At 33.3% G+C, this 22,716-nt stretch overlaps 2 protein-coding genes across 3 annotated transcripts; one reads left to right on the top strand and one right to left on the bottom strand.

The window, feature by feature from the left end:
- Positions 5,791-11,242, bottom strand: LOC109717861 (F-box protein At5g03100-like). Of its 2 annotated transcripts, none has more exons than XM_020243807.1 (4): positions 10,988-11,242; positions 9,948-10,862; positions 9,715-9,858; positions 5,791-6,334 (listed from the first exon to the last, which is right to left on the bottom strand). In XM_020243807.1, the coding sequence occupies exons 1-4, from the start codon at positions 11,075-11,077 to the stop codon at positions 6,017-6,019; spliced, it is 1,467 nt and encodes a 488-aa protein (XP_020099396.1). In that variant the 5' UTR covers positions 11,078-11,242; the 3' UTR covers positions 5,791-6,016. The 2 variants fall into 2 exon arrangements, with proteins under 2 accessions (XP_020099396.1, XP_020099397.1); XM_020243808.1 differs by lacking the exon at positions 5,791-6,334 and adding an exon at positions 6,913-8,584.
- LOC109717135 (protein E6-like) lies at positions 22,054-22,716 on the top strand. Its single transcript, XM_020242808.1, has one exon. The coding sequence runs from the start codon at positions 22,054-22,056 to the stop codon at positions 22,714-22,716; it is 663 nt and encodes a 220-aa protein (XP_020098397.1).

Genomic DNA, 22,716 nt, shown 5'->3' with positions numbered 1-22,716 from the left:
AGTCCTCATTCTCCGACACCAACGTCAGTGCCTGCGCTGGTGAAGGCGGAAGCACTATTCTCGTTACCGTCGTGAAGGTTCACGGAGGCGGTAGAGGGGGGTTGAAGAGAAAAAAAAAATTGAGAGAAAAAAGAAGAGCAAGAGGACGTGATGCTACCCTCTTTACTGTAAGGAGCCGGGGAAGTGATGGAGGAGGGTCGGAGAGAAAAAAAAAAGAAAAAAAAGAGGATCGGGGCGTGGCCTCGGCGGGATCGGAGGCCAGGAAGGCAGAGGAAGGGTGCGCAGGCGACCGGATGCGAGCGCGCGTCGCGGTGACAAGCAAAGCGGCCGCCTCCACCCCCCCCGACCTCCCTCTCGGAGAAGAAAAAAGAAAGAAGAGAAAACAAAAAAAAAAAAAGGAAGAAAATTATAGTAAGGATATTTTAGTCAGTTTTCTAAAAATTCGGTTCGAATCTGCAAAATCTTAAAAAGGCAGTTTACTTTTGTAAAAACTCAAAACTAATGAATTTTTTATACAAATTGGTTTAAAAATATTTACATCATTACCACTCAACTCAAATTCTGTATATAAAAGTTATTAGTAAAACAGTAAAACCATTATAAATTTTTTAGTGATAGAAATATTAAATTATCATACATTAAGTGATATTTTTATTTTTACATTTGATAAAAATTATTAATAATCTATTAATAAGAATATACAACTACTTAAACTTATTTAATAAGTTAGTAACTAACTTGTTATTTCAAATATAAAACATACAATATTATCGAAACATTATAAATCTTGAGCCAGACGGCCGATGTAAATATCACTCTCTTCGATTTGCCGTTGAAAAAAAAAAAAAAACGCTCAATCAACTAAAGAAAATTTGAAAATTGACACTCTTTAAATTTTTTCAAAAAATTAAATAGACTATTTTTCTCAATCGAAGTTAGGGACATAAATAGAGCAAATCCAAAATTGGGAGATCTGCCTTCTCTCCTGTCTGCCTTTGTAACGAGATAAAATATTTCTTTGATGATCCACCCCACCAAAAAATTCACCTCCTGTACATGCCTCGAATCTGTCAAACTATTTTTTTCCTATTTTTATATAAATTTAAATTAAATATAACTAAATTTCTATTATTTTGACAGAAATAAAATTTTAATAATAAAAAAGTTACATTTAAAGCACTATCTTTTTAGTTACACTTATGATAGAAACAAATAATACTATTATATAATTTAAATACTTCTTTAAGACAAATTAGAGGCTAGTTTGAGAGGGGACTTGGTAAGACAAATCATAAAAGTGATACAATTTATTGTCTTAGATTCGTTTATTGTCTCTCATTTATTGTCTTATTCGGAACGGCAGCTCTATCCAACCTGATCTAATTTATATTTTTAATCAAAATTATTATTTATACAGTCATTTTAATCGCTTGAATTGTACCAAATATAAAAAATATCTTTTTTTTATCCTAGTACATTAAAAAGTAATTGGACCGTCCTATTGTTTAATTTCGGTGCTTAATTACCAAACCAAGAAGAAAAAAGATAGAGCTTTTTTTATTTTGAATATATAGGAACTTACATGCAACATATATGTACCATAATAATTCAATCAATAGCAGCGTTGCTGACCATCCCGAGCATAATTAGCAAAGGACTTTATGGTTGATACATGAGATTCCAACTTCAAAACCTAATTACTTTATATTTTTTGCTAATTAAATTTATTTCTAGAATATTAATAAATCAAATAGCATACTACCTTTCTCTTAAAAAAAAAATAAAAATAACATCACTTGAGAAAAGAGCATGTTAAATTATTCAAATTGTCAAATTAAACATCTGTTTGCAATGTAAAAGGAAAAAAGGGTTGATCCTTATACATCTTTGCGCTAGATAATTTAATATATATTTTTTTATCCAAGCACATTTAAAAGTAAATTGGATCGCCCTATCATTTAATTTTGGTGCTTAATTATCAGGCCAAGAAGGAAAAAATAGATTTTTCTAATTTTGAATATATATGAATTTACATGCAACATATATTTATATATCTATATCTATATCTATATTTATACCTATACATTATTTCTCCTAATTTTTTACCATGTGGCAAATTCTCCTTCACTTTTTTTTCTTCTCTCTTTCCACTCCCATTTTCACCCAATGTTTCATCTTCCTAAACCCCTACTCAATTAATATGTTTACATAATACCATCTCCACCTAATGCTTCATCTTCCTAACCCCCCTATCTCTTAATTAATATGTTTACATGGTTTTATCTCCATTTCTTCATATCTTTTTTTTCATATTATTTTTTTTTCTCCCCCTTATCTCTCAATTAATATGTTTATATGGTTTAATCTCCATTTCTTCATATCTTTTTTTTTCTTTTTTTCTTGGCGCACAAAAATGGCTCATGTTTTGTAACTTTTTAAAATTTTTTGTTGTGTGTGGATTGAAATTAGGGTTTCGAGGATGGCGACGGAGCGCTGCAGAAGAAAACGGTGATGGATTTGGAGTCAGTGACAGAGAAGAAGCAGTTGTGGATACAGGATTGATATGGTTGTGACTAAAGAGGAGCTGGACACTAGCGGCGAAGGCGATGTAAAGATCGGAATTTACCTCTCCGATATCGATAGTGCAATGAAGATGTGTATAGGGTAAAAAAAATTTTATTGCTTATTTTATTATTATTATGTGTGATTTATTTATCGAAATTATAAATTTTGTTATATCTATATCTATATCTATTTTATATTTTATATTTGTGTTTATTGAAGTCCCATATCAAATCAAAAAATTTAAAATTTTTATTTTATTTATATTTTATATTCTATAGTATCATTCCGCCGTAATGCGCGGGTAACTTTATTAGTGAAACAATAAGGAGCTTAAAAAGGCGAAAAATTGAAAGAAAACAAACTAAAAAAAAACTTGAGAAGAAGCGAATATAATGTCAAAAACAAAGAATCTAACAGCCGCCGAAGTCGCCCCCAGCTTTAGGGAAATGGAATTACTATCCTAAACACTATTTATTTTTATTATTAATCTAAATGAAGCTATAATGTTTTTTGTCACGTGGCAAAAAAATTTTCATCCTCATAATAATAATATATAATATAATATAATAATTTATTAATCCCTTTCCTTTCCAAGCTATACGTTATAGTATATGATTCATTAATGTTTCGTCAATTAATTCTATATTAATATTTTATTTATTAACTATAACGTTTCATCTATTAATTCTTTTTTTCTTTTTTCTTTTTTTGTAATAACTCACTCTTCCCCACCCCATCCCCTCTCCTCCCAACTATATGTTCTTGAACGTATAGCATATGATTCATTAATATTTCATCAATTATTTGTATATTAACGTTTTATTAATTAATGATAATTATAATCATAATTGATTACTAGACCAACTTTGAATAAGTCTTTGCCTTTTCGCATGTTGCCACCATTTCATTTTTTCATTTTGCTAATTTTATTATGAAATTTTAAAATATATTTATCTAATATATAAAATAATTAGATTTTAAATTTAGACTCTCAGTATCAATCATTAGAAGATTAATTCTATTTGAATGTTCTTGTGCCGATCCTTCTCTACACATATCGTCTTTACAATCTCCATACCACCGATTCCATCCGTGAGTATTTTTTTTTTTCAAATATAACAATTTTTTATATAGATTTGAGTGATTTGGTGAGAATTAGCAATATTTTGAAGTTAATTAGAATTTTTTTGGTTCAATTTGAGCGATTTGACATGAATAGGTAATATTTTGAAATGCTATATGTTATAGAAATGCTATATGTAGGGATGGAACTGGGCCCGGGCCTAAACAAGGCTCGGCCCGATGGGCCATATTTGGGCCGGGCTTTGGGTATTAAAAATATAACTTTGGGTTCGGGCTGGGTTTAAAAATTTAGGCCCGAAGAAATTTTGGGCCTATTTGGGTATGTCCAAGCCCGGCCCGAGCCCGACCCAAAAGCCCGATATATTAATTATTAAAATAAAATATTTAATTATATATATATTATTTATCTATAAAAGAAATAAATAATATACTATGTCATATATAGTATATATGATATGTACTTATATATATGAGGATATATTATATATTAACAAAATATTTAGTTCCATGTTAGGATATATTTAATATTAGATACTAATTTATTTGATGTGATCAAACTAAAAATAGGTATTTTATTTTAATTTTATACAAATAAAAGCATTTATGTATTATATGATAAATGCATAAAATGGACCTCCACAAAGCCCGATGGGTATTGGGCATTAGGCTTGGGCTTGGGCCGGACCTTAATTTTCACAAAAAAATTGGGTAAAAGCCCGACCCGAAGCCCAACATTTTCTTTTGGGCCGGGCTTGGGCATTGTATTACCCGACCCAAACTCAGCCCAGTTCCACCCCTAGCTATATGTTGCTTGCACAATTATTGTTCGTACTATATTACACATTTCAAACTAAATTAATGAACAATCTATATTACATATATTAGTATATTTCTATATACTCTAATTATGATTTACTTAAAATATTTTTTTTCCTTTTGCATCGATTACTATATAATTGTTTATATTGTACCTTTTTGACATACTAATATTTTATTTAGTTATATTAATATTTTATTATTTATAATTTTTTTACTTTAACAGTAACTATCCACCGCATCGCGTGGGTATCTACACTAGTATAAATAAATCCATGTTGCTTAGGGAAATGAAGTTACTATTCTAAACACCATATAGGTAAATCCATGTTGCTGAAATTTAAAGCCTATAATATTTTGTACATAAACTTATTATATAGTGTAATTATAATACACGATACGGGATGCGGTTAGGGCTAATACACTATGCGGGATGTGGTTGGTGCCAGTACATTATGCGGGGCCAGGATGCCACTCCCTCACTCGTCGAAGCGATGCGGTTGGGGCGGTTCGCAGCGGGTCGGGTGGTTGGTGCCACATCCCGACTCACCATGCGGTTGGGTTGGTTGGCAGCGAGTGAGGCACTTCTCTCCAAAGAATGTTGAGCTTAGAAAAAGTTATAATATATTACTTTCTAATTAGTTACGTAAATTAGTTTTTCTTGGTTATTATTCCCATGGCCAAGATAAGCCTGATGGTGTTGTGGAAATTGAACTTGGATACCTATTATTTTTGCTATGACATGCGTACAATACTTTCTACTCACGGATACATCTTCAAAGATAAACACACGCACAACACTCACCTCCTACCAAGAATCCATATGAAAATTTAAGAAATGCCGTTAATTGACTAGTCAGAATTTTTTTAATTTATGAAATATGAACAAATAGCCCACGTATCTTTCAATATTCTCCTCTTTTCATAATTAACAAAAAGATTTGCCTTTTAATTAATATTATTAATTATTAATTATTAATATTAATATTAGAGAGATGGTCTTCATATTGATGCAGAAACACAGCTTAGTAAACTGAAGAAAAAGCACATTTTTCTTTGCTCCATGAGAAATAACTAATTTACTATAGGAATGCATGGAAACTAAATCACACAACATAAGAGATAATCTAATCATGTCTAATCCGGAACAGGCCCAGATTTCAGAGAGTAAACTGGGTCCGAAGCATGACCCAGTCGGACCGAATTGTAAACTAAATTTCAATTATTTTCTCAAACAAATTGCATTGAAACAAATTTTCAATTCAAAGTATTCCCTCAAAAGAATCAAAACAAAAATATTTTAATCATACAGGTACTTCGTATATCTTTTTTATAATAAGCTATTTAAAATTAAAGTATTATGATTTTCAAACTACTAGCAAGAAATCAAGTCGCCAAAAATGATCTAAGACCATAATACACCCCACATGACTCCTAGCATAGACAAACTGGTTTATGCATAAATAAATAAATAAATAGTTACTGCCTCACACCTAATATATGTATAAATAAATATATAGTTATTGCCTTTGTCCCCTAATGGCCGATCACGCTAGCGGAAAACCAGACTAGCACTCGTAGAGATTCCTTCCGTAAGCTGCTTTAAAAGAACAGAAGTTTGCTGTTCCGTCCACTGTTTAGAAAATTTATAATACAGCATTTTCCACCGAGGCGTAGCAAACAGATTATCACGATTAAATGTCATCGACCTGAGGTCTACAGCTTTCGCCAACAACAGCCGAGCGAAGGCCATCTCGCCACAATACCCTTCGAAATTATACATCTTCACCTCCACCAAATGATGGTGCACAAAATCAGAAGGCTTCCATGGTATCGTTGAGCGACTACAATAACTGTCAGAAGTCTTAACCTGTAACCAGAAAAGCAAATAATCACTCCGTCAAGACTCGAGTTACTTTACCTAGCGAATTGCATGCTATTTCTAGAGCAGTGCAACAGTAGAATTCAAATAACTAGTTAGCAGATGCAAAAGATAAAACTGCAGAGGTTAGGGTGCTGTAGTCAACAAACACAAGACAACAATCGCATGAATCTCCCATGTCAGACCAAGCGTAAACCACGGCATGGTAAAGGGTGATTCGAATCACCGGATTGCTGGGGCCTTCATCTATCATCTGTATCATGTAGACTATTCCCGCATACAACTCTTATGCGCCCCCAACATCATCCATCAAAAAATAAGAAAATGGTTGTGGTATCGAGAAAGATTCAAATGCAGACACTCACAAGGCCAGATTTATTGCTTCTTTAAAATTACTATTAGGTTGTTCATATCAACAGGGAATGCAGATATATATGTGAACTAATTTTTTGTGATGTACACACCCCTAATGTCAAATCTAACAACTATTAATTGTAAGAAAATAGAAGGAGGGAGGAACCTTGAAACAAGTTTTTCTTTACCGCATCAATATTTTGTTATGTAATGTAATTAGTTTGACATGAGAAAACAAATAAAAAGTATACACACGACCAGTTCATGCCTCATGAAAAGAGATAATGACAACCGCACACATCAGAATAAGAGTTTGTCATTTAACACGTCACTATACATACAAAATTTCCAATTTACAAAAATGAAGCATGTTTTAATGGATCAAATTTCTGAAGAAGAGACTATGATTTAGACTTCAAAACACTATTCAGCTGAATACAGCTATTAAAATTGTATGCAATTAATTCTGCCTGTAAAATACTGTTCTTCTTAGGTCAATACTTACTGAACTAATCAACGTCAACTTTCAATCAATACATTACAAATCTTAGTTGAAATTTTCGCTACTGTGTTTTAATAAGTTACTTAGGCTTGCTTCTAAGAGAAGCAGCACTGTGACATGATCTAGTTTTTCAAACAACTGAAAGTGGGTGGCCTTAGATTATTCTATAATCGCCAAAACTATTAACTCAGTTGAAACGTCTTAGCACAGCTATGTTCCTAACAAGAGAAATTCTACTTGCTAGCAAGTTATAAACAAAGCACAATGTTGAACCCTACATAACTAATTTATATCCGATGTAGCTCATTCATCTTTGAATCAATTAAAAATTAGTTCCAGATATTGTGCAGAAGAGCATGGTAATAACACGCATAATTACCTCACGTTCAAAATAGTAATAATTGTGCAGAAGAGCATGGTAATAACACGCATAATTACCCCACATTCAAAATAGTAATAATCTCCATAGCAATCTATATGTTGTTGAAGGAAAAGCACTACATCTGGTGACTATCTAGTTTTAAGTTTTCCACACTGTCTATTGCCTACAGAGTTTCAATACAGCTAAAAGATTTATTTTTTACTGCTCTTATAAGCGGATAAAACTTGCTACAGCAAAATAATATAAACTTCTGTCTAGCATTTATTAAATTCTTCAACCCAAACCAAGAGTTCAAACCTTCAATTTATCGATTGCTCTACACGTAGAAAATTGCATGTGGCAAGCTCAACATCAAAATGATGGTAAATTAACGAAGTAAACAACACACATATAATGAGGGGAAAATGCCGACACTACAAATTATTTATAATGGAAAACTTCGATGATGACCACTACCGACGCAAGTGAAGCATGCCAGACTACCAAACTTTGAACCTAGAGATAAAACTAAGAAGTTCCTTTTTTCCGATTTTTACGAATTTAGGCTGTAATTTTCATACTTTTTCTCCAAAGGTCTGGTCTGGCTACCTTCATTTCAGCTAACAGCCCATGCTATCCATGCCATGAGATACAAAATCATCAAATGGGACCAAACATGCAGTAATAGGGATGCCGTCATACTATTTCAAAATTTTTTTTTGTTTGGAAGCCCTTCCATGAGGAGAAATTGCTACCTTCACAGGCTCTTGCTGCACCGGTGAGACAAAAACAAATAGAAATTTGAAACCATCCTTCCCGCTCTACCATCTATTTCTCTTTCTAGTCTCTGACTAGAGGTAGCAGGTCTCAACGTAGCATAATTTGGTAAATTGCAACCAATGCATGATGAGTCTGAATCACTGTAAATAACATTACGTTGTCAGGGTACAGTTACCTTCATTACATTTGTTCCATCTCCACAATTTAAGAGCCTCCTTATACACAGGGATTCTGCTGTCTTCCGAAAAAGCAAAAGCTATTGCACTTTATTACAGAGAAGGGTCCTTTTTTACTTGGACAAGATCAATCTCTTCATAATGACAGAAATTTAAGGCCATGATCGCTTAATTAGGCCCTGATGAGGGGCGATGGCCCTAGCATCTAGCTCAACTGAATTAGGATTTAGGGCTGCTCAAAGAATAAAATTCAATAGCTACAATTTCAGCCACTACAAGGTCGTTAACATGTTCTTCCCTCCCTCCCTCCCTCCCTACCTCTCCAGGGTTAAATTTTGTTTTTATAACTTAAGCTCTTCTTTACAGGCTCTTTTTCACTACATTCATACAGCTTTTATATGTCGATATACTTAAGAATCAATACAGTCATGCCACAATAGTAGCTTTAACATGCTCTAGCTAGAGGCGCAACTAGAGAAACAGTGAATGTCCTAGTAGTAACTCAGAAAATGAACCCAGTAAACACTAAAGATTAAAGAGAGATCAAGTCTTTTGCTTTCATTCATAATTAGGATATATGTAAAACAGATTGAATATGTGCCTAAAAGCAAGCATAAAGTACTTACTATAAATAAATTATAAACGAAGTACAACGTGATGAGGCAATTTAACCGTCCAGTGAAGATCAACAACAGAATGAAGTAAAAAAGTTTTGTTAATGCATGCTTCAAGATCTTTTTAAAAAAAGATCACATGGCAGAGGGAGCATTAAAATAAGTAAAATATTAATTGATCAGGAAAGGGATCTGCCTATAGGTGAAAGTAAGGGCAAGATCAGCATTACGAAAGGGGAAGGCGCACATAAAAAATGCACGACTGCTAAGTATTGATGTGCCTCATAGACCCATAGACCTATCGCTCAGAAGGCAACACTGCTAAGTATTAATGTGCCAGACATCACACTTCTTCTCGCTGATCGTCATCTTCCTTGTTGCCTCTCACAAGATTTTCTTTGTAACCAAAATAACATTGGAAAAGAAACGTTACGGCTATGTATAAGCTAAAGTTTGTCTCGAATTTTGTCCAAGTTAGTCAAACAAGATGCGGAAAATCAATACCTAACATTAAGTACCGTGAAGGTGAGGCATGAAAAAAATGCTAGGATAAGTGATGTGGATTCAGGACAGAAGCTTACGGATGTTTGAAGGGTCTCCAAGAATGGCGCAGCCTCCAACAGTATAGCCATCCAAAGAAGATCCGTCTTAGAATTTATATCAACATTGACAGTCAAATTCTTGAGGCTGCCAAAGCAGGCAGGAAGGCAAGGTACTTTCACATCCTGTACACACGCAACCAGAGAGAAAATGTAAGGAATAGAAAGAAAGTGCATCAATTAGAATAATAAACATGTAATTAATTATTACCCACCACGTAACTCTGAAAAAATAGATTCAGATTTCTAGAGCGTGGGAGATCAGTTGAAAGCTTTCGCAAAATGTAGTTGGTACCAGCGGGATTGGCGTACTTTAGCCAAACATGATCCAGATGAGGAACAGATGTAAACAGCATTGGTGTGTATTGCCCCATGTACTGCAGCCGTTCCAACCTAGGAGCAGAGAGTTCTATGATACGGATTTGCTCACAATCGACTATTGCCAACTCCTTGAGCTGCAAATCTGGAGAGGCTATACTTAAATCAGCGCCGCTAAACGAACAGTCAGCAAGGCATAAGCTCTTTAGACGCCTGCAATTCTGAAGCACACCTTGCATATCATCTTTAGAAATGTCCATATCTTCTAAAGAAAGGCTCGATAAAGAGCCAAACATGCTAAAACCAGCGTGGTTGTGTAATGAGCACCCGCTGAGTTTTAACTTGGTCAGCGAGTATTCCCCGCCGTTCAAGGACAGCGGAGGGAAAATATACTCCTCGGTTAGGTTAGGACCGAGCTTGAGCTTGAGTTCGTGCACACCCTTCTCGAGAGCAGAGCGTATCCATCCATCGACCATCGCTAAATCTTTCTTCTTAGCTGAAAATTCAAGAGAGAGTTTCCTGATCGTCGGAGGGCCATCCTTCAACCCCAGAAAACCGCTGACGCATTTCGAGAAGACACGATGCCGCCTGATTGCCGGGTCTCGTCGAGACTCTGCAGAGGACGGCGGCCCCGCCCGGCGGCCGAGGATCGGCTCCTTAACGAACTTGAAGTCTACGAGCGACTTCCAGACGCACCTCCACCGCCTCGACAGCAAGCTCGTCGCCACAGCCGTCCTCACATCGGTTCGCTCCAGGATGCAGGCCAGCAAGTGATCCGGCAACTTGCTGATTCGATCTCGCTCGGTTTGGCACTAAAAACACGGATTTTTACCAACAGGCCAAAACTTTATATATATATATATATATTTGGGAAAAAAAAAAACAAAAACTCACGAAAACATCCCGAAATAGGCATAAGCCGGGTGGAGAGGCTCACCTCTGTACCGCTCTCGCCGCTCGTCCTCTTCCGCTTTCGATGAAGAAGCGAAGGAGGAGAAAGCGATCGAGAAGGAAAAGAATCCATCATCTAAAGAGAGTTTTTGAAGGGCCAGCCAGGACCTCTAGGTTGATGGGAGGACGAGCAGAGGTAGATGACTGTAACACCCCGTGGCAGCCACAACCACAAGAACCAGGGAGGCGAAGAAGAAAGGAGGAGCGTCAAAGTATTAGGGTAGAGGAGGGCAGAATCCAACAAGATCGAACAACAGCCGAGGGGACAATAATTCTATGATGGGAATTAGTTTGGACACGGTGCCGGATGGGCGCCACATGGCACAGGCGCCACGCGGCGCCCATCCACCACCGCTCTCCCAATAATGGGGAGAGCAGAAAAAAAATAAAACTTTCTGGGTGCACCTGGTGCATCTGTACCAGATGCACTATAATTGTAATTTTTTAAATTTTTTAAAATTGTAACTTAATATGTTAGCATCTATGTTATGATTTAAAATTTATATGGTCTATAATTCATAATTGTTGAAATAGAAAATTAAAATTTTAAAATATTTTTTTTTTCGTGGAATAGCATGAAAAATTTTTATTATTCCTATTTTTTTTTTCAAAACCAAATAGAGTTTAAAATTTTAATTTCTACAATGATATCTAATTTCTATTTAGTTTTGAAAAAAAAATAAATTATTACATAAAATTATAATTTTAAAAACTAAAAATTTAAAATTTAATTTTATGGTGCACCTGTATAGATGCACCAGGTGCACCCATACTTCCGAGCAGTGGTGGATTAGTTATGACTGAGTATTTAATAGAAAAAAGACATGCTATTATCTGATAATTATTCTTGAAGACCCAATATTTCTACTGAAATGCTGATGGAACAAAATTTGTGTGAAATCAATGGTGGCGATGATGACGGTTTTTAATATTTGAAGGATTGCTTTTTTTTCCCATGTGCAGTGATGTCGGCTTTAGTATTCTGAATTAGTTTTCGAAAATTGTTGCGTGATATTTGCCATCGGTTCTCTGTCACGGTGCCGATACCTATCAAAGACGACGGGTTTCTAAGAATTGTTGCGTGATATTTGCCATCGGTTCTCTGTCACGGTGCCGATATATGATATTCCTATCGAAGACGACGGGTTTCTAAGAATTGTTGTGCGACATTTGCCATCGGTTCTCTATTATGGTGCCGATATATGGTATTCCTGTCGAAGACGAAGGGTTTTCGGAAATTGTTGCGTGACATTTGCCATCGGTTCTCTGTCGCGGTGCCGATATATGGTATTTTTGTGGAAGACGACGGATTGCTTTGTGTGTATCCCGATGTTGAGATCTCTAGGGGAGATAAAATTACCGAGTCACAAGTTTGCAACTTTTGCTAAATATTTTTGGAGTCTGAAAAGATCATTAGTGTGGCTGAATCTAATTAATGATTTCGATAAATATTTTATTTTTTTGGAAAAACTTTTAGTAATTTTTAATCTCTTATGCTGAAAAGCTCATTGATGTGTTTGAATCTAATAAACATATTTCTACAAATATTCTACAAATATGAACTATTTATATGTTGGCAAATTTATAAAACTAACATCTATCTTATTGGCTATTCAATTACTTAAATTCTTTTTGTTTTTTTTAATTTCCAATGCATTTTTTTTTATAAACCTTTCCAGTATTTTAAAGTTTTTTTTTCTTATTATTTTCTTTTATATAAAATTTTCAAATCTCTTAGATTTCGTAGCAATAAATTACTTTAAATTAAGCCATGTTACTTTATTAAATTTCAAATTCACAAATTTGATACACTTTCACTTAATGCATAGTTGAAAAAAAAAATATTAATAACTGTAATAAATTACTGTCGAATAAACTATCCGCCGCAACGCGCGGGTCACCTTAACTAGTCTATACATTATTTTTCATAAACTTTTGCCACATGGCGAATCCTCCTTCAACCTTGCCTTCCATCCTCCCACTCTCATCTCTATCCAATACTTCATCTTTCTAACCCCCTACCTCTCAATTAATGTGTTTATATAGTTCCATCTCCACCCAATACTTCATCTTCCTAATCCCTACCTCTCAATTAATGTGTTTACATGGTTCCACCTTCATCCAATGCTTCACCTTTCTAACCCCCACCTCTCAATTAATATATTTATATGGTTAGTCAGCTAAATAAATAGATTCTATAAGAACAAATGAGTAAAATAAAATTTTTTCATACTTTTTTTTCTCATATTGTTTTCTTTTTCCTTTTTTTTTTCTCAGCGCACAAGAAGGATTCATGTTTTGTAACTTTTTAAAATTCTTTTTCTGTTCTTTTAAAGTTGTGTGTGGATTGAAATTAAGGTTCCGAAGATCGCAGCCGGGCTCAGCAGAAGGAAGTGATGATGGATTTGGAGTCAGTAAAAGGGAAGAAGCAGCGAGTGTGGGAGTATTTATACGGGATAGACATGATCGTGACTAGGAAGGAGCTCGACACTAGCGACGAAGGCGACGTAAAAATCGGGATTCGCCTGCCAAATGTCGACGACGCGATCAAAGTGTGTATGGGGTAGAAACTCTTTTGTTGCTTCTTTCATTATTGTTATATGTAATTTATTTACTAAAATTATAAATTTACTACATCTATGCCTATATCTGTTTTATATATTCTATTTGTATTTATTGAAGTCTCATGTAAGTCAAAAAAATTTAAAATTTTTATTTTGTTTATATTTTGTCTTCTATAATATCATTCCGCCGCAATGCGCGGATAATTTTACTAGTGCCCTGTAATGCAATCAATAAGACCATCTTGAGCATAGTTAGCAAAGGAATTCACATTTGGTATCCGAGGTCCCAATTTCAAAAACTAATTACTTTATACTTTTCACTAAATTTATTTCTAAAATATTAATAAATTGAATAAGATGCTTCCTTAAAAAAAAATTAATAATAACATCGCTTGAGAAAAGAGTATATTATCTAATAAAATTTAAAGTCTAATTGCCAAATTAAACATTTGTTTGCAATGTAAGAAAAAAGTGGAGATCCTTGTACATCTTTTCTTTTTTTGGCAATTGTTTTTTTTTTTAAAAAATGAAATTGGTGATTGATGGTGGAGGCCTTACACGGTCCACTGATGACGTGGTAGACCAGGTGGAGACAATATTTTCCGTCTGTGAGCCCGGCCCATCCGGTCTAGCTAATTGAACTAGAGAGGCCCACAAATATTCGGGTCGGGTCCATGTTTAACACGATCCGATATCAACAATTGATCCAGCGAATACGGTCATTTTAGATCTAATCCAGGCTTTCGGCCCCAATCCGAAACCGACACAGAACCGACACCATCTGGGTTTTTCCCAGGCCTTATGATAGCCCATAATGAAATTCACCTGGTTAGGAATTTTTTTTTTTCACTAAATTACGAACTAAAAAATAAATTTTAATACTATTTTTTTCGGTTTCATTTATCTAGTGATATAAATAGCTCGAAATCAGCAGCTATAATAAAAATCTTACAAAAATGATGATATGATATTAAAATTTTAGATCAAAATTATTAATCATGTTTTATATAGTATAAAAATATTTCTATCAAAATTTTACATGATTTGAATATTTTTATATTATTAAACTTACAAACGGCTTATTACAACTATTGAAATTGTTGAGTTTGGGCTTCTTTGATCACAAAATTTATTTATAAATTTAACGAAATCGATTGTTGATTCAGAAATTCTAACATTGAAAACAACTTGATAATGCGGAGACCATTGTACTTCTAAAAACACATAAGTTTAGATCTTACTATCTTAGTTATAGTATGTTTAGAAATGTGCAGGAGTCTAAACAAGTCGAATTGTTTTGCAATTTATTAGCCTCTCACATCGAATTTAAGGTATATATGAATCGAAGCAATGAGCATAAAATAATTTCCATAATAATTCGACCAAACATATTAATTTAATAACATATTAGCTGGGTAAACTTCAAATACCATTCATGTAATTCCATACTTTTTCACTTTATTATCCAGTGATTTAAAGTGTATCAATTTAGTACCCCTATAGTTTTATTTTTCTCTTTTCGTTAGCCCCTCCGTTAACTTTTCGTTAAATCACATATAAAAAACTTCAGATACCTACCTATAATTTATCAAATATTTACTTTAGTATCTTTTAGTTTTAACTTTGTCACCGATTTAACAAAAAAAATTTAGTAGAGAGTATAACAAAAAGAGAAAAATAAAATCACAAAGTATGAAAGTGATACACTTTAAATCATAGAATACTAAAGTGAGAAAATGTTAAACTACAGGGATCAAGTTTTTCCTTAATTTAATTTACACATGATATTCCAACAGTCACAGTTAAAAGAGCCCCGTTACACCATCAGGAGCATATCTCTTACATGAATTAACACATGGTTTTCCCCAGTGTAAATTTTTTTTTAAAAAAAAAAAGAAATAAAAAATGAGAATTTTTTTTTTTTGACTGTGTAAGAAGGTTTAATTAGCACGGTATTTGATCAATAAAGCACTGCATAACGTTTACGGGGATCTGAATGAGATCGATAGCTAAATTTGCTATCCAAGCGAAGCACACACAGCACGGGCATATCATAGCCACTAATGTTCTGCAAAAAAATAATAATAATAAAAAAGAAGAAGAAGCAATATTTAGGGTTTAACGAAGATTCAATCTTAACAAAGAGGTGCATTAGACATATATATTATTTGCAAAGTTTAAGAAATTGTATATTTACTTTTCTAAAATTTAGGTCTCGTTTGATATTGCTGTTTTTTTTTAAAAAAAAAAAAAAAACTAATTCTTCGTGGTCTGGTATACCAGTATTTTTTTTATTAGTTCGCATTCTAAATTTAAAAAAGTGGGTTAATGAAATTTGGCTTTTCGCATATGAAGCTATGAAATACCTTCAAAGAAAAATAGATAGAAAAGAAACGTTTTATTAGGTTTGTGGTTTGTAGGAGACAATGTAGAAATAAAGTAAAATAAAAATATGCGCAAATAAACTGATATTATACGCAATAATCTAAACTTTAGAAAAGTAATTAAATATACAATTTTGTGATTCAATATTTTTATATTTAACACTTTTACTCACGTCTGAACTCGAGACTTTTAATTTGCAAGACCCATAACGTGGACTTAAATTAAATGGGAGAAAATTAGAAATAACTGTTGCACTGTAAAAATTTAAGCTGTTAGAGAACGATGTTTATATATTTTTATATTTAACAAATTCTGAAAGAAGAAGAGTTACCCGACGATCCATACGGCGACGCCGAACAAGGAGATAATCAATGAAAGAAGAGCAAAGGGCAAGCCTATCAAGAATCCCAGGGGCCTGCAATCAACCATGCCTGCAGGGCTTTCTCTCTTTCATTTCGTTTCCTGCATTCTAATCCTTCCTTCCTGTGCTTCTCTTTTCTCTTTTCCTATTTTCTCCTAGCATTAGTTAGGCAATTTTTTATCTTTCCTTTACTTTTTTTTTTTTCTTATTTCTTTAATCTTTTTGAAGAATTGGGGTTTTGTTAATTTTTTTAAAGTTTATTTATAGCAAAGAGGGGAGGATATTCTCGCATTTTAAGGAGGAAACAATGATCTATAACTGCCTAAAATGCTAGAGAGAGTATCTTAAATAAGATTTTTTTTGTTTTTACACATTTTCTATTGGTGTATGTATCATGAAAATTAACAAAACCCCAATTCTTCAAAAAGATTAAAGNTCTTTAATCTTTTTGAAGAATTGGGGTTTTGTTAATTTTTTTAAAGTTTATTTATAGCAAAGAGGGGAGGATATTCTCGCATTTTAAGGAGGAAACAATGATCTATAACTGCCTAAAATGCTAGAGAGAGTATCTTAAATAAGATTTTTTTTGTTTTTACACATTTTCTATTGGTGTATGTATCATGAAAATTAACATCTTATTATTAGTTTTTATAGTGAAAAGTAGTTCAATCTAATCTTTACTTCTCAATTCTTAACTCTATTTCCCATATTTTACACTTAAAAATGTGCTTCATCAAGATTGGAGTCTGACTGCTATACTATCAGTAATACGAACGTCTCGGTGCTACTAAGTTGTTTTCAATAATGCAGCATCCAAATCGACGGTCGACTCTGTTAAACTTTATATATAATATTGAAAGTATGTGAAAACTAAGTTTTATAATTTTTCGACATTATTTACTTATCAAACGAGTAGTCTAAAAATAAACTACTGAAAATAAAAATTTTATAAAAAAATGATGATAAAAGACTTAAATTTAAAATCAGATGTACTGATTTTACTCTAGATAGTGAAAAAAAAAAATGCTACAAAATATATCATCAGATTTGAATTGTTTTACACCATTAAATTAACAAACGTATCACGTTGACCATTAAAATTATCAATTTTAAGACCTTTTGATCGCTAGCCAAATAATGTCGAAAAATTATAAAAATTTAGTTTTCAAATACTTTCAATAGTGTAGATCAAATCTAACGAAGCCGATCGTTGATTTGGAAGCAAGCATTATTGAAAACAACTTGGAATGCAGCATGGAGACCTCTGTACTACTGATAGTATAGCAACCTAGCTCCCAAGATTGATACTATTTGTATGATCCGTAGATATAAAATTTTTCAATGTAAAGATGGTATCAGGAGCTACACTTTTAAAATTGACCTAATGTACATACCTTGGCATGCTCGATTCATAAACTAAATAAATAGCCTAGATGATCATATGTACATAATTTCTTATATTTAATAATAATAATTATTGAATGTAGGAAGTTGAGAAAGAAAACTAGATATACACTCTATGGCCTTTGTTAGAGTTTGAGAAATTAAAACCATGACCTTTGTTTTCTTTTTTTCTTTCAATTACTTTACAAAACTCAGAACTTTTTGCTTTAACTCTACATTAAAAAAAAATGAAATAAATTTTTAANTTTCTTATATTTAATAATAATAATTATTGAATGTAGGAAGTTGAGAAAGAAAACTAGATATACACTCTATGGCCTTTGTTAGAGTTTGAGAAATTAAAACCATGACCTTTGTTTTCTTTTTTTCTTTCAATTACTTTACAAAACTCAGAACTTTTTGCTTTAACTCTACATTAAAAAAAAATGAAATAAATTTTTAAAAACTTTAAAGAGTCAAAGAATAATATTTTTAATATTTTATATATATTCAAATCGTTTGCTCTTACTTAAATAATTCATTACATCACCTATAATTCTCGGATAAAACATTAGTAGGGAGATCCCCAATAATGCCTCGTTGGGAAGCCTCGGATCTATTGTTACTTGTTAGTTTTATCTCCATTCAATAATTTGTTGAATAATATTTAAATACTAAATTTTTAAAAATAATTTTAGAAGGAAGAATTATAATTCATAGATAGAAATAAATATGACATGTAATGATAAATTAAAGCTTCTTAATGAAGTGTCGTTGAAAAGCTCCTTACTAAAATTTTTCTATAATTCTTACCCTCGTTGGTCAAAAATTTGTAGACAAACAAAAATTGACTATCATGTGCATCTACGACTCAATAATAATGTTGTCTGCAAGTGAGAAAAGGAAGTTTTTTACCGACCATTCCTAGAGCAAATGACAAAAGATTTGGTGGTTGGTATCCGAGGTTTCAAGTTCGAATCCTAATTGATTCACATTTTCAGCTAAGTTTATTTCTAAATGAAGTAAATGAAGCGGATAGCGTGCAAAAAAAAAAAAACAAAAAAACAAAACACGCAAATATATAATAAGTAGGGCAGTAAAAAGTTCAAGAATCTGTTTGAATGTGTATTTATATGAAAAAAAACTTCATCTGCACCATAGGATGCTATTAAATAACAACTAAAACCTATAAATGTTGACAAAAGCACGCACAAAAGTTAAGTAGCATTTAATTAGCTGGTGAATTTGAGCCAAAATTTGTGGTTGACAAAATGACCAAGTTGGTGCCCACCCTTTTGACCAATGTCTCAAAATACAATATATTATATATTATCTAATATCTAATAACCAGCGTAAATGACGGGGAGGAGTTTGGTGTTGAAAATGGTTGCAGTTTGATATACACTGACACATTAGGGGCTTTTTTAGCATTCCGCCCCCTCTTATTATTATTATTATTATTATTATTATTATTATTATTTTGCAAATAATTCTGGTAAATTTATATTTGTAAGAAATACTCCTTCTTGTTGCACAAGCCTCACGTTGAAATTTCAAGTTAAGTATCGTAATTTAATCACCGTATATAAACACGATGAATCATTTACTGTATTTTTTTTACTTTAGCAATATGCGGACTACTGTATTCTTTTTTCCTTAATAGTGTGTGGACTAATAAGTCAAAAAAAAAAAAGCAGTAATTTATTTATGATATGGTGTTCAACTTGTGTCTGTCTACAATGACGCTTAATTGCGTGATAAGAAAAAAAATTCATTCATGTAAATATAAATTTGCAAGGAAAAAAAAATTGCGTGACAAGAAAAAAAATTCATTCATTCTTGTACATATAAATTTGCAGACAACATTTGCAAAAAGAAAAAGGCTATAAATGCAAAGTGATAATTAGCTAAGTTTAGAGAGAGAGAGAGAGAGAGAGAGAAAAACATGAAGACGCGAAGAAGTTTTTGATTAGGGATGTCAATGGATCAGATTAATTCGGGGCTGATTTTTCGAAAACCCAAATCCGAAATCTAAATTCGAAAACTCAAATTTGAAATAATTATTTTTTTATCATATTTCAAAATATATTATATTAAAATTTAAATTTTTATAATGCAAGTGCAAATATAATATAAAAATTTATATACATTACACAATATATAAAATTAATTCTGACTTGGATTAGATTTGGGTTCGGGTCGGAAATGGAAAAATCAACATCCAGTAATTTAAATTCATCGGGTTTTTTTTATATTCATATTTGTAATCATATTTGTTTAGCATCAGATAAATCTATCCCGTTCAAATTCGGATTCGAATAAAATTTTGGGTGTATGTAACCATTAACATTACGCTTGGCTTCTAATAAGTGTGCAAAGTAGTTGCTTTGCTAGCTCTTAGCAATCTCAAAAATGAAAATAACAAACACTAGCTTGTATTCTTGTAATGAGTCCAATGCCTTTTCACAAAAAAGTCCAATGCCTTTTTTCCCTTGAAATAAAATATTTATTAGATTTTTTTTTCTTTTTTCCTAAATTTACTATTTGTACTGTCAAATATTAGTATGTAGAAATAGATTTTTTGGTTAATTATGCAACATCTATTTAAGCATGTTTTAATGAATTAATATCTCAGTACCAGAAATTTCCTCTCAGTACAATATATATCTTGGGTCAAAAGTAGAAGAGGCACTTCATTGTATAACAATATAAGAGTCCGGCTACTATGCTATCAACAGTACCAAGTATTTTGTACTATCAAATTTTTCGCCGTTGGATCTACATTTTTAACCATTTGCACTCGTTAAATTATACTAGTCAATCACATATCTCTTCATCCAAAAGTCGAAAACCTAATAGCACCGATAATTCGGTGCTATTAACAGTATAATAGGCTAGTTCTAATAATAAAATTAAAATGAAAAGAGGTGTAAATGATGGCGTATATGAAAGCTAGAATAAGTTTCTAAACACAATATTGCAAATAAAATACATGAACAATAACTAAAACGTAAAAGCTTTGGTTTTCATTTTGATTTTAGTTCTCTTCTAATTATACAATTTGGTGCTACATCAGATTGATTCATATTATTAGTGAAGTGCTTTCTAGAAAAGCAGGACTTTTTTCGAAAATAACCCTGTAAAATTTCGTATTTGCCAAACTAATCCTGTGAAATTTTTATTTGTGAAACTAATCCTCCTTTCGCCACGTGGACGCCACGTCAGGGATTCCTCAAAAAGACGGTGAATCGTTCACCGTCTTTGATATTTGTTGTGAGGGCGGTGAATGGTTCACCGTCTTCATAAGATGGTGAACCATTCACCGTCTTTAGTATAAATCCCTACACTGCGCAAATCTTTCCAAGTCCATAATATGGTGTCCTTGATAAGACGGTGAATCGTTCCCCGTCTTCTCGAGGGCACAGAAAAGACGAACGTGAGAAAGCAGAAAGGGAAAAAGGCGGAAAGAAAAATTTTGTACTAAAGGCGGTGAATGGTTTACCGTCTTCTAAAGACGGTGAACCATTCACCGCTTTTACAACAAATTACAAAGACGGTGAACGATTCACCGCCTTTTTGAGGAATCCCTGACGTGGCGCCCACGTGGCGAAAGAAGGATTAGTTTTACAAATAAAAATTTCACGGAATTAGTTTGGCAAATACGAACTTTCACAGGATTATTTTTGAAAAAAGTCCAGAAAAGCACATGCAGCGTGCCCAACATGCCATCATGCATGCCCCACCCCACACCCCTCCACAATCCCCGCATCATCACCCGCCCCTACCTCTCTCATCATCTACGTTTCTCCCTCACTCATTTTTTAATTAATTAAGGGCCCATTTTTTTTAGTATTAATTAAGATCCATCTAACTTTAATAGAATAAGATACAGTAAGAGCGAAAATATATAAAAACATGCTTTTTTTTATCTAATTTTCTATTCAGTTTTTTAAAAAAAAGTATGTTATGCAGAGTGTGATATTATAAAAATAAATAAATAAAATATTTTTTCAACATTTTTTTAAGAGAACCGTAGCATGCTACCAGTTTCACTTATTCTTTTAAAAATAAACTTAGCTAGAAATGTGAATCAACTAGAATTCGAATTTAAGACCTCAGATACCAACCACCAAGTTATTACTGGCGCTAAAAATGGTCGGTCAGCGAATTTTTTGTATTATATGTAATGCAATTTTTTCCGCAATCACGCTACTTCGTACTATGTAGTAACAAGTTTTTCTTACTTATTGGACTAATTATGAAACCAATTAACTAACTAATCCTCACTCCCTCCCTCTCTATATATATATATCATACTTGGGAGACACTATCATGCATCCACACCCATCAAAACCTCTTATGGCTTCCTCCATGAAGCTGTTCTTCCTCCTCTTCCTTTCCCTTTCCTTCTCCTTCTCGCGAACACAGGCGAGAGAAGGCCGGTTCTTCTTCAACAAGACGACACGACCCGCAGATCCCACGGAGGCAACGCCGACCGCAGAAAAAATCGATGGGCCTACGACGCTTCCCCCGCAGAGCCAGAACGGCTACGGGCTCTACGGTCGCGGCCCCGAACAATCCTCACCGACCACCACCACTTACTCCGACGATGCACGCCGCTACAACGGTAACAACAATCTACCGTCAAACTTTCCCAACACCGAGCTCGCGAACGAACGGTACGATGAAAAGAACAACTATAACGACCGATACGACAATGCGAACAACAAGTTTGATACCGAGAGGGGGCGACGGTACGGCATGAGCGACACGAGGTTTTTAGATAATGGGAGGTACTATTATGATGTTAACGCTGAGAGATATGCGTACAATGGTAATGATAAGTGGAATGCGAGGAGGGGGAGTAATCAAAAGGAGTATGGGGTTTATGATAATCAGGTTGGTAACAAGAGAGGTAAATATGGAGATGAAGCGTATGGATATGGGAATAGTAAGGAGTATGATAATGGTGCAATGGAGTACCAAAACAACCAAGAGAACCAAGAAGAGTACGTGCCTTAA

This window comes from Ananas comosus, linkage group 11 (assembly GCF_001540865.1).
Source record: "Ananas comosus cultivar F153 linkage group 11, ASM154086v1, whole genome shotgun sequence".
Taxonomy (NCBI): domain Eukaryota; kingdom Viridiplantae; phylum Streptophyta; class Magnoliopsida; order Poales; family Bromeliaceae; genus Ananas; species Ananas comosus.
The sequence above is the reverse complement of the archived record's forward strand: the minus strand, read 5'-3'. Positions and strand labels throughout refer to the sequence as shown.